Source organism: Haplochromis burtoni, unplaced genomic scaffold (genome assembly GCF_018398535.1).
Source record: "Haplochromis burtoni strain Fernald_Lab_line unplaced genomic scaffold, NCSU_Asbu1 Contig_82, whole genome shotgun sequence".
NCBI classification, from domain to species: domain Eukaryota; kingdom Metazoa; phylum Chordata; class Actinopteri; order Cichliformes; family Cichlidae; genus Haplochromis; species Haplochromis burtoni.
In genome coordinates, this window is record NW_024582443.1 from 1,971,147 (window position 1) to 1,984,884 (window position 13,738).

General features: G+C 42.5%; 1 protein-coding gene across 3 annotated transcripts in view; it reads left to right on the plus strand.

Moving 5' to 3' along the window:
• Window positions 1-8,799, plus strand: part of LOC102301019 (NACHT and WD repeat domain-containing protein 2) — a 59,471-nt gene extending 50,672 nt beyond the window's left edge. For all 3 annotated transcript variants that reach the window (XM_005925824.2, XM_005925822.2, XM_005925821.2), the window contains exon 8: window positions 1,173-8,799. In XM_005925824.2, coding sequence (XP_005925886.1) covers window positions 1,173-5,069 — 3,897 coding nt within the window. In that variant the 3' untranslated portion in view covers window positions 5,070-8,799. The remainder of the gene's footprint in view (window positions 1-1,172) is intronic.
• The last annotated feature ends 4,939 nt before the right edge of the window (window positions 8,800-13,738 follow it).

The window sequence follows — 13,738 nt, forward strand, 5'->3', positions numbered from 1 at the left end:
GCTGTTTGCTCTGCTGAACAACTTCTGTGTTACTGTTAACTGTCGTCTTTCATTGATGTAAGTCAGTCATGTGATTACAGCTGTGAGTGAGTAGCGTGCACAGTTAATACCATTTGCAGCAGAATGTCACCTCCCCTTGATCCTGGTTCTGCTGGAAGTTTCTTCCTGTTAAAAGGGAGTTTTTTCTTCTCCCTGTCAACAAGTGCTTGCTCGTAGGGAGTTATGTGATTATTTATAATTTCTCTGTATTATTGTAGGCTCTTTACATTACCATATAAACACCCAGCACTAGCCTGGTGTTCCAGAAGCACAGCTTTTAAACATTTTCTACAGTGTTATGAGTTTGCTGTTTTATTGCATTTCAAGTCCTTCAAATTCTTTTTTTTTTTTACTTCTATGTTGGTAATAAAAGCCTGGACACCTTGAACGCAGCGTTGCTAAAATAAACCGATTGTGCACAAAGACAGCCTGTTGTGAGGATGTCTATCATTATAATGTGCTGAAGTACAGTTAGCGTCATGCAGTAACTTTAAAAAATATTTATCTTTGAGCACAGGAAACTGAGACTTTGTATTTGACAGTATAGTATTCAAACAGAAGGTCTTAGAAACAAAAGCCGTGCTCTAATGTAAACCTGCCTGAGAATAAAGGCTGTTATCTTCTGCCTGCTGAATTAAATAAAGGTGCCAGACACTGTTTGAGGAAAAATGTTAAATGATTTTTCTACACATATGTTTGGTCTTTGATATTTACAGTTTTATAAATTCAGCGTCTGCTCACATTCCTTACCCGCAGAATGAGGAATGGAGATGCAAACACATGTAAAACATAACATTTTAAATACGCAGTAGACCGAATCTGTCTGTGTGTGTCTGTCTTTTTCTCTCCCTCTCTCTCAAACTCACTGAAAGTCGAATGTGGAGTGTCTTCGTGTTGCCCTGAATATGTCAGTTAACATTTTTAATGTCAAATGAAATCTCTTCTGGGCCATTTAATGAATTCATGACTGAAATTATAAGATCAGTATAGCTTCAAAACTAGAGTAGTTCTCATTTACAGAATATTTTAACGGAGTGTTACACATTACACATGTCCAGTAACTAGAAAATGATTAAAAATGGTTTCCATGTTGGATTTATCCATAGTAATAATCTCTCAATGCTGTTTTTCAGGCCTACACGTGGCTGCAGAAAGAGATGGGCCCTGAAAGCGACCCAGTGGTCATTGTTCGTTATATCGGCTCCAGCCAGCTCTCCACAGACCTACGAACCCTCCTCCAGAGCATCTGTGAACAGATTGCATTAAACTACCGCTGCCTGATTCACTTTTTGCCTAACAAGATTCAGGAGATGAAGGAACTCCTGATCAACCTCTTAGGGGAACCGTCATTCCACAGGCCCTTGGTCATTGTCCTAGATGCCCTGGAGCAGCTCTCTGAAGCCGATGAAGCTCGCAAGCTGTGGTGGCTCCCCGTACACCTCCCTCGGACGGTCCGCATTGTGGTGTCAACGTTGCCCAATAAACACGGCATCCTGCAGAAGCTTCGCCACCTCATCCATGATGAGGGGTTTTACGTTGAATTAATCCAGAGAGACCGCAAAGTCTGCAGTCAGACATTAAAGCAGCAACTGCTGGGGGTGAAGAGAAAGGTCACCTCAGGCCAACAGATCTATGTCAATGAGGCACTTGCCAAGTGTACTTTGCCAATGTTTGTTAACCTCATCTACAGGGAAGTAGTTCACTGGAGGTCACATAAAGATGTGGACGATAAGTCGCTCTGCTCGACGGTGCACGAAAGCATAGAGCAGTTGTTCTACTCTGTGGAAAACAAGTTAGGCCAACGATTTGTCTTCAGAGCACTAGGGTATATCACCATGGCCAAGGCTGGGCTAACTGAAGTTGAGCTGGAAGATATCCTGTCCCTTGATAACATAGTTCTTGGTGATGTCATTGTGGCAACATACCTCAAAAACCCATTGAGAATCGCCTATGACTTGATTGCGAAGCTCAGAGAGGAGCTTGAGGGGTATCTGGTGGAACGTCAGGTACGGAACGTCACTTTGATGGTCTGGGCCAACAGGCACCTGCACCTTATTGCCCAGAAGCTGTACCTTAGCAATGAGGAGGACGTGCATCAGATGCATAGCCTCTTAGCTGAGTATTTTCTAGGGGCATGGTCAGGGGGCAGAAAGAAGATCTTTACCTATGATAACAACCATTTCACTTCCTTGAACATTTCTCATCACAAAAACCCTCACCATCAGCAGTCCCATGAAAAGACATCTTCTGATAAGTACTCTTATGACAGACAGACTCCTGAACAACCTTGGGTGTTCCAGTGCAACCTTTTGGAGCCTGACATTTTCTTTGTCAACCACAGAAAAATGACAGAGCTGGTGTACCACCTTACCAGGAGTGGGCGTACAGATGACCTCATGTTTGGTGTCATAATGAACTTCAGCTGGCTCTACACAATGATCAAGATTGGCCAGTTTGAAAAGGCTCTTACAGACATTGACCTAGCTTACAGTTACACCCAAGAGAAAGAGCTGAAGTTTTTAGCCACAACTCTCCGTAGCATCAAAGTAAAAGTGCTGAAGAATCCGGCGTCACTGTCTGCAGAGCTGCAGCAAAGACTTCTGCCAGTTGTCACCTCCCTGCCTAAACTCAGACACCTCCTTCTGGAGTGTGACAAAGATGGCCCAAAGTACTGCTCTATTGTGCCTCTCCACTCCTCTATGGATGTTACTTACAGTCCAGAGAGGCTTCCTCTTTGCTCCAGCTACATGCAGATTGTGGAGATCCTGCCCACTCTAGCCCCAAACATAGTCCTCGTAGCACTGGAAGATGGATCTGTCAGCACCTGGGATGTAGAGAGCAGGCAACTTCTACGGCAGATCGACACAGCCAGATCTGTTGTGCTGGGAATCAGGTTAACCTCTGATGAGAAGTATCTGGTTGTGGCCACAACTAAAAACACACTGCTCATCTATGATAATCACAAGTCCTGCCTTTTATCTGAGGTTGAAATCAAGGGCTCCAAGCATGCTGGCATCACTGGTGGCGTTGCTTTCATTAACGGTTTTACTTTATCTACCCATCATGCTTTGGCATGGCTTGAGGCTAGTAAAGATGTGAACGTCATTGACCTCCTCTATGGTTGGCCTTTGTACCAGTTCCACTGCTGGTATGAGGTGACTTGTGTCCAGTGCTCGCCAGATGGAATGTATGCCTTCTGTGGCCAGTACCTCAACACGGTCTCCATCTTTCATCTTGGAAATGGTGACAAGTTGGCCACTGTGACATCTGAGTTTTCTGGAGGGTTTGTCAAGTCCATTCTTGTACTCGACACTCTCAGCCAAATGGTGATGATTGACAATGAAGGCAGTTTGTCCGTGTGGAACACCAAAGAGGTCACTAACCCGAAGCTGATGGAGGATTATGATTGTAGAGGGGATGAGACCGAAGTAGTGGGCATTGAGTTAGCAGAAGACCAACGTTCCATTCTCATTTGCAAGGCTCGAAGTATAGAGGTGCTGGACACAAAAGTATGGAAGATGGTAGAAAAGTTTAAAGCCAAACGTAGTGAACGCTTTGTTGCCGCTGTACTCTCCAAGAATGGCCAAAGCATTGTGGCCTCCATGGAAAATACCTCCTCTATCTTTGTCTGGAGGAGAGACAGTGGACAGTGCATGGCTAGCCTGATTGAGATCTCAGGGGCTATCGTGAAACTCATCAAATCAATCCACCACAACTTGCTCCTTTCGGTTGCCAGCAGTGGAGTTCTGTCTGTTTGGGACATTGATATCATCACCGCCATGTCCAACATTGACAAAACAGGGAAGAAGATCCAGACCTTGCAGCTGTCTGGCAGAGAGGACTATGTGTTTACCATGGACGGCTCAGAAGCTGTCCACAAGTGGAACTTTAGCACTGGCTTCATTGAGACAGTCTTTAAGCACGAGGGCATAGTAGAGAACTGTGTCCTAACCTCCTCAGGGGATCTCATGGTGACTTCGGATGACAAGTCCAGTCAGTATGTCTGGCAAACCAACACAGGAGAAAACATCTTCCGCATCAATGGACAGAGAATATCACAATTGTTAATTACGCACAATGACCAGTTTGTGGTGTCCCTTTGTGAGCAGAATGCCTCCAGAGTGTGGAGGCTTGCTACGGGGCACAAAGTCTGCAACATCTTAGTTACCCTCCAGAATGCACTGATCACCACAGCGAACACTTTCCTTGTGGGAACGTCAAAAAACAAGCTTCTCGCTGTCAGCCTGTGGTCAGGCAGCGTATCAAAGAAGTTTGTCTGCGATGATGGCATTACCATTGTCAACTTCAAACTCATTCCCGACTGCCCTGACTGTGTAGTCTTCATCACGTCCACCGAGACAGTCTTCATCTGGAGCGTTGCAGATGAGTCCGTTTGCAGGAGAGTCCAGTTGCCAGCCAATTTCCTCAAAAATCTAGAGGACTTCCAAATCTCACCCAACGGAAAATTAGGGATTGTCTCCAAAGGTGACGAGAATATTAACGTCTTGGACCTTCACAGTGGGAAGCTCAGGCTTGTTCATGCCGCCGGTATAATTTGGCGTCAGAAGTTATCAAGAGATGGGCGTTACCTTGTATACATATGTTTCCGGAACTGTGACGAAGACGACGACGCGGGCGTTGTGTCCAACCTGATCGTGATGCGCCTTGCCGATGGCAAGAGCATTGGCACATGCTCGCTTTACAAGACCCCCACCTTCCTGTCTCTCTCCCAGCGAGCGCTAAACATCATCATCGGCTTTGAGGACGGCAGCATTGGCACGTACACAGTAGTGGATCGTGTGGATGCTGCCCTCAAGATAAAGATAGCCACCTCCAACAGCCGCCAGATTGTCAACAATGCCTCTCAGAAGGTCCGTCCCAAATGCAGCAATCATTCCTTTAAGACTGTTGCCGACTGCATTTGGAGAGAGTCAACAGAGGTCTTTTCCAGGGACAGCCCCATCAACGTGTCCGACTCTGGAGAAGGTGAGTCGACAACACCTACGAAAAAGACTGAACTGCTGCAGTGACAGGTGGAGAACAGAGGAGTGGGAGGGGCTAAGGTGGGAGGGCGGAGACAGGCGACAAAGCTTAGAATCTCTGGGGTCGCAGTTGATTCTTGTTTACAGCCACGTGATTCAGCTGCAGATGTCAGCCCTATGGGTAGTTAATGGGCCGACCGGTTTTTATCGCTGCACTCAAGTTATGTATGAATTACTTCCAACTTACGACACACTTTGTTTTACGCATTAAGACTGTTAGAAAATACTGTTTTTTCAAAAGAAAACACATGTAAATCGTGTGAAGTATTAGTTTGCCATTATGTGTCCTTTTGCATTTGAAGAACAAAGTTATGATTCAGAAGTCTCGTTCAAACATTTACAAAGCCATTCCAGTGATCTCAGCCACTATCATCCTACCATATCTTTATTTATATTGTGCACATTAAGCCATACTGTTGTTCGTAAAAGAGTATATTCATGTTTGTATTAATATCAGGCTGTACTGTACAAAATGGAAGAACTATGAACATATGTACATGTCTCTTTTTGGCTGCTGCAATTTGTCCTTAAAAAAACTAAACAAAAAAGTTATGTTGTGCTTAATGCAATCAAAGTGAGTGCCTGGAATTTAAAATGTTCTTTATGTGCAGATTACAAGATTTATGAAAATGCAGGGAATTTGTACACACAGTCTACGCACCGTTGCATAATACTTGCATTGACGCCAGATGTGAACGATCAGTGTACTGGTCAACAACGCGGGAGATGGAAGGCATTGCTCTCTGTAACGATAGTTGTAGAAATTTCTTGGAACAGTTTACGTAAATTGGATGTGAATTTGCCTGCAGTTCCATCAGTTTGTCTGCTGTTCGTTTTTTTAAGGGAAACACCACTATTGAGCATAAAAGTAGCATAGCACCATGCACATTCACGCCTTAACCAGTGTATTTGCTTTAGGCTTAGTGGCGTTTGTTCAAGTGTTTCAGTGTTAAAGAAAAGAGTGATTAGCCAAATGTTTCTCTGAAACAGCTCGGCCGTGTGAATATATTTAGAAGTGTAGGCTGTAGGTGGAAGCACTTTATAAGTGGTTTTTGTGAGAAATTATTAGATTTATTCATATGAGACGTATAAATTGTTGAAAGTGATCTAGGTTTGTCTTAAGATTTATCTACAGAAAGACACAAGCTATTCGGGCACTTGCAGGCTACAGCGGGCTCACTTGAAATGCTAGTCTCTTCATATGTGCCTGGTATCATTACAAATGTCGATGCTGTCGTTTTAGCAGCTGACGTCATAGTGGAACAGCTTTGGTAATCAGTGGTATTAAATATGGGTCGGTACTTGACATTGTTTGTCACCCTGTGTAAAAACTTTGGACAAGACACTGAAGATTCTGAATGTGGAGGGAAAATGTATCTTGTGGTGGATATTTCATCACAGATGTAAAGCAGAAGTTACATTTTAAATGTACATTTTTAAGTTGGACTTCCTGCTTTTATTTCAAATTGCGTGCCACGTTGACACCGTTACATTTTTCTTACACATTCACCAACTTTAGTTTTCATGCTGTGTTTTTTTTCACAACTTTTCAGAAGGTGATTTCTAAATTGTTTCTGAGCTCTATTAAAGTCATTCTAGGAGAAAATCTCACCACTCAGCAGCCATCTTGCTAACACCTCCGGGCCCTTAAAACAAGTGCTAACAAGACCAACTCCTTATCTAAGTCAGTGGGGTGAGACCCATTACTTTAATCCTGTCGAGGCCACTTCAGCCAAAATGGGATTTGTATCCTGTCTGCAGTAACTTTTATGTGGTCCAAGGTGCCTCGGACCTTCCAACCCGTCCATATGTTGAAAGCAGGGAGGGGAGCAGCAACACCTTAACAAAGCAGACTGAGCACCAGTGGCATTAGACAGAGTTGGCCAATAGTGGGTTGCAAAGAATCTTGCAGATGCAATTGCACACCCTAACTGAAGGCTACTTTCAGCCACTCCTTTATTCAAACGGGGTCCCAGCGTGTAGTTCCACATATTTGATTTGGCAGATTTTTATACCGGCAACCGCTGAGGCATTTCTGTCTCCTCCCAGGATCAAACTAGGGGTCTTTCGCTTGTTAAAAAAAGGGTAAAGTACCACACTATGGAGCCACTTATTGAATTTTGCACATAGGATGGACAGAAGAGAATCAGCTGATCCAGCAAATTATGCCCATTTTCAGTGATCACCTGCAACAGCAGTTACAAAGTTTAGTGACTTTGCTTTTACTAAGTTTGCACAACTTTATGGCTCAGTCTTGAGTGCCAATTTGAGCAACAGCTCTGGATCATCCTAAGAGAGCACACGCAAGTATTGGACAGCAGCTCTTAATTTTCAGCAGTCTGCCTTTACAAACATTTATGAAAGATTGAGTCTTGAAGAGCTCACTGAATTTGAGCGTGGTGCTGTAGTAGGATTCCACTGTTTCAAAAAATCTGTAAAACTTCCTAGATATTCCACCATCAGTTGTAAGTGTGGGTGGGAATGAGGAGTTTGGGAACCCCAGCAGCACAGGCACGAAGTGGCAGACTACCTAACAATAAAAAGCACGGTTGTTGATTGAGCTCCAGACCTCCTCTGGCATTAACGTCGGCACAAAAACTGTGTGCTGGGAGCTTCGTCGCATGGGTTTGCATGGCTGAGCAGCTCCCGCAGCTGTAGCGTGTTGCTGGCTCAGTACTTTCGTCCACGTAGCGTATTTCCAGCTTCTGCTGCAGCTCTTTGGAGAGGTGGGAAGCACGGCCATCTTTAAACATTCGTGTCTCTCTCTGATCTTTTTGACCCTTGCCCGATAAATCGGACCCTGATAACATTATGACATGTTAAAACTGTTGAGATCAGCTGACAGTCTGAAGGAATATTGGAACATCTTTGAGCTCGTACCTTGCAGGTGCCATGGGTGGCTTTTCTTTTTTCTCTTTTCAAAGCATGACTGTAATTGAATTTGTCTCAAGCAGTGTTGAGCTGTGGCGAGTCCAAACTTTACCGAGGCATGACAGAAACAAAAAACACACACTTTCACTTTGACATATACTTTTTAAAGGGCTATTCCATCTTATTCTATGTTTACCAGTTTTGAAGAGTTAAGATAAAGGCCCTTGGATAATTTCAAACTAAGTAGCAGCACCAAGCTTTAAAACACTTTATTTCCCTCCGACTCAAGACTCAAAGATATTCTTTCAAGTAATTTGCCAAAGTCCCGATTATAGTTTGTGATTTACTTTTGTCGACAGTTGTTTCTGAGGCTTGTACTGTAATTATATTGTTACCAAATCGTTTCAGTGTTCGACTGTGATTATGTTTATGATAGAGAAAAACTTGCTATCTTTGCTAAAGAAGTTTAAAAAAAAAAAAAAGAGTCCTCTTATAAAATATATCGGAATGCCAGTTTAAGAGTATATTTGAATGTGTCCATATGGAAGCCAGTAAAAATTATTGTATGTTAAGTAACTTGAATGACTTTTAATAACTTACATGTTTGCAACTCATAGTTGACATACTGGTAATGAATGTTTCTATGTATTCTTATCGTCAGGACTGACTTACCTGTTTAGAGATTTATATTTTCATAAATGTTGTACTTACATTTTGTTACAGAGTTGTTTAACTGGAAATTCAAAGAGAAAAAGAAACTTATGTCTGAAGCAATATGAACCTAGTGTGTATGCATTGTTTGTATGAAAATTTTAATGTAATAAAATGGTTCACTTTTTGCCTCCACGCTGCCACCGCCTCTGGCCTTTTCTTTCGTTTTTGCTTTCTGCAACTAGAGGTTGCTGGACCACATTGTCATCGAGTTTCTTCTTTTAGAAATGAAAGCGTTCTTCTTGTGTGTCGAGAGATTCTCTGCTCAGCTCATTCCTGAAGTGCCGGTAGCTGTAAATGAAGTTGCAGAGCATGCTGTGAAACAGAAAATTCATGAAGGTTTGTTTTTTTCCCCCCGGAGAGCCAGAAAACATTGACAGAGCTGACAGCCTTAAACACACACACACACTGAACCGAGCTGTAAAATCATTTGATTGGTCAGTAATTGCTCTTCTGCACAAGATGCCCAATGCCAGACAAGCGTGGCGAATATCTCTCCAACGCCGGCTGACGTTGTCATTGTAATTAGGCGATGCGTGTGCGGTGCACCTGTACGCTGCCCTGCACTTGCACACGCTCGCCGAGACACACAAACCTGCACCGTAAACACATCCAGGATCAACCCGTGATTAGCCAATAAAATCCTGTTGCTTTGGGCTACCATTTTAATTTCCCAGTGGTCTAACTCTAAGCAGATCCGTGTGTGTGACCGTGTGTGTGTGTGTCCTGTCTCCACAGCAACATCAGGTCCACAGCAGTCACAGGCTTGGCCACGCCTCCTATTGTAATGACGGTGAGCTCATGTCTGTTGGCTGTTGGGGCTGCTTCCAGTCATTAGGACAACAAGGGCTTGACTATCGCTAGCACATTCCACCTGCAGAGCCACACAGGCCTGTAATTACACCACTTTGTTTGTTCAATGGGAGGTCTCTGCAGGTCACATGGTGCACCGATGTGTGCGCGTGCATGCATGTGTGTCCTACAATAGGTACAGTTTGTCATTACCTTTTATTTACCCAGCCCTATAAATAGCCACTTCACTGTCAGCAGCATTGAGCCGTCCTTTTTGTCATCCTTGTATTTTTTCAAGTGTGACCTGTATTTCCTGTGATGGGAAAGCCTGTTGACTCACCCATATCTTCCTCTCTCCCCCTCCCTACAAGTACACTGTGGCACACCAGATAAACCAGCCACAACTAAACACTTTAACCCCACGGGCACCTGAAATTTAAGCAAACTGCTTAAAAAGAAAAGAGAGAAAAAAACCCTGAATCCTATGGTTGTAAGACGCTTTGTATTTGCCTAACTAAAAGCTTTTCGCCAAATACGGGGTGTTTGCACAGGGAGATCACATCAATCTTGTGCCAGTTGCAGGCAAATATTGTATCTGCGAGGAGAGTTACGATGAATCCCATCAATGGAGCACGACCGCTCATCTCTCATTATCTCGTATTCTCTCCTCTCATCAGCCCGTTGCAGAAGCGCCAAACCTCAGTTACAACTACCAACAAGCCCTGACCTAGATCCTCTGAAGCACGCCGGGAGCAGAGACGTGTGAGGAAGGCGCTCCTGTCCGAGTCTGCACCTCTGTTTCCATTCCAGGTGAACAGCTGGAAATGGGAGATGTTCGAGGAGCTGTTTGCTCGTGACAGGTTAAAGAGATTACAGTGTCTGCCGTGCGCTGCAGCATTTAGGGGAGAGTTGATGTGATCACAGAAGAGAAAGTCAGACATTATATGGGGTGGACAGCGACCTTGATTTACTAATTGTTCTTATTTTTCTTCTGTTTTCTTGCTTTATATCGATCGGATCAGTGACAAAATTTAGGAGGCAAACGCTGGTCTAGCCGTGACTCAGTTCATGTCAAAGTCCATGTACGTTTCTGCAGACTGACACGTCACGCCCGACAATGAGGATATTCAACAGTGTGACATGGGATCAAAGCTTTCTGAAACTGCAGAAGTGACTAAGCTTTAATAAGTGTTGTTGTTGTGGCAGGAGAAAAGGTCAAGACCACAAAGTCGGGGTTTCTGAAACCATGAATGTTTGCCTTTAGAAAGCCCAAAGCTGAATCCTTGACCTTGGAAACAGCAGGAGAGAAAAACATCGGACCACATTTAGTAGCTTTTTACGCAGATACTAAAGGTGGTGGAACAGTTTCAAAAGCTTGGCATGAGCTATTTTCTTAGCTGCTATAGAGTTGAAACAAAACGCGATGAAATATAAGTATTTTTTTTAGGTTAAAACAAAATCTTGCTGTGAGAATATAGGCATTTAAATGTTACGTAAAGTATTTGAAAGTTGAGAGAAATACATGTCTTAGGTGCACCTTGGTAGTAGTGGGTTAGAACCTTTTTCCTTCAGGACTACCTTCATTCTTTGTGGCATAGATTCAACAAGATGCTGGAAACGTTCAGGGATTTTGGTCCACGTTGACATGATAGCATCATCTTTAATGCCAGTCTTCCCGTCTGCAAACAGCGAGCCCAGCACAAACATGCTCTGTTGGATCTGGTGACTGTGGAGGTTACTTAAGTACAGAGAACTCTTTGTCCTGTTTAAGAAACCAGTTTGACTTTTTTGACTTAGCGTGCTATCCTGCTGGCAGCAGCCATCACAACATGGCTACACCCTTACACCACGAGCAGCCTGAACCATTAATACAAGTCAGAATGGATCCATGCTTTCATGTTGCCAAATCTTTACTCTACCCGGATGTTGCAGCAGAAATTGAGACTCAACAGACCAGGCGACATTTTTCTAAACTTCTGTTGTCCAATTTTGCTGAATCTGTGCAAACTGTATCTTCAAGTTTTCTCTCCCTAGCTAACAGGAGCAGCGTGTGGTCTTCTGCTTTTTGTAACCAATCAGCTTCAGAGTTCAACATATTGTGCATTCACAGATGCTCTTCTGCATAGGAGTGGTTATTCGACCGTCTCATTCCTATCAGCTCAAAGCAATCTGGCCGTTCTGCTCTGACCTCTGACATCAACAAGGTATTTTCTCCCAGAGAACCGCCCCTCATTCTCTATAAACAGAGATGGTTGGGTGGGAAAATGCCAGAAGATCACCAGTTTTTGGAACACTTGCACTAATAAAGCAACTTAAATCACCAATTCTGATGCTCGGTTTGAACTTCAGCACGTCATCTTGACCATGTGTAGATGCCTAAAAGCACCGACTTATTGCTACGTGTTTGGCTGATTAGACATTTGCATTAACAAGCAGTTGAACAAGGGTATCTATCAAAGTGTCCAAAGTGTCTCCCAGAACCCTGTGACAAAAAACAACACAGAAGAAGCACAGCAATGATATTAATCGGCCTGCATCAATTTGTAAAGAAATAAAAAGGTGTAAACATGACAAGAAGTTCTTTACGGTTCAGCTTCATATTTAGCAGATACATCTGATCCATACAACATAATGAATGAACTCATGTCCCCAAATTCTTTAAACTATCGACTTGTATTTTTTCAGCGACTTAAAGTGTCCGTCCATCCTTCGTCTGCATGAAACCTTCATTCTGCTCAAGAATGAAAGTTAAACATAGAAAACAAGAAGGAAGCAGTGGAGTGAAAACAGACTGAAAGTATTTATGCGGCACCACAGGCTCTATCTTTGAACATGTCTAGGAGGGGACTACTTTGCATCCAATGCGTAACATTGTTGTCATGTTTTGTCTCTTTACCGGAATGTTAGATGTCATCCTGTCAAAAGCTGCCAGAGTGGAAAAATGCCTCCACTGTAGTTTAAGTTTTTCTTTTCCAAAAGCACACACACACACACACACACACACACACACACACACACACACACACACACACACACAGATACATTGATGCCACTTAAGCCTTGTTCCACAATTAAAGGAGAACACCCAAAAGACACTTTCTTCCTGTTATTACATTACTGTCTTTTTTAGTTGCATGTCATTATTAGGAAAGTAATTTGTCCCGTAAAAAGTTGCTCGTCCATCCTGCTAATAAATCAATATTTAATAAGAGTGTCGCTTAAGGATCTAGACCAACACACATATACATTCTTGTTGTTATTTTCCTGAGATTTCCTCTAAAAAAAGTTAAGATTTCATTCATTTGCACAATAATAAGTAATGTGAGAGTTACTTTTAAGCCAAACTCATCCAGGAAGTGCACTTCTTCCTTTTTCTTTCTTTTCTGGATGGATGCCAGGCTGCTTTAAGGGGAGAGGGAGTCTCAACTCTAATCACTTCCAAGTCAGATGATCAACTGTGGTCAGGTGGTGGCTTGTCAAGCTGGACGTGGGTTAGGTGGTCAAGACAGGAAGTCACATTAAACGTAAATGACGTTCATTCCACTCAGTTTTAATTCCTTCACCCACAGATTAGACCCACTTCATTAAAGCTTCATACAAACTTAAGCCACTGTGCCAGATATCAATATGCCTGTTAGAGGTGACTTTTATCTGGTACTAATCTGAATTACAGTGATGCTGTGCTTTTTAACAGAAGTGCATAGCCTTCATCACTACAATATGTTCATGATTGTGATCTCTTAAAGCAAATAATTCTTGTAATGATAAGAAAGAGAGGATTAAGAAGAAGGAAAATAGAAGAAAATGTATTTCCAATTTTGAAAATATGTTATTTTGCAACAAATTCGCAATCCACAAAACATTATACATGTATATAGTGTATATATCATTACTAAAATTTATTTATGTGTTCTCATTTTAAAAGTTTTGATCTTGATACACTGTTTCAGGGGTCAAATACTGCTTTTATGGGCATGTTCAAAAACTGACGTCAGAGTGTGTAAAAAATGCAAAGGCAGGCATGCAAATAGATATTTAAATCAAAAACAAGGGAGGGAAATTAATGCTAAAAAAAGACACTGAAAGAAATCACTATGCCAATTTATAGATATATTAAAAACAATATAACAATACTTTTTTTTAATCGAAATGTTAGGAAATCTCATGTCATTTTCTTGTAATCCATCAATTATGACAAATACTCTAAAATTACCAATAAGAAAATAGGTTTTACAAGATTTAACACCTCAATAAAATAAAATACAATATACACCTCTCTAAGG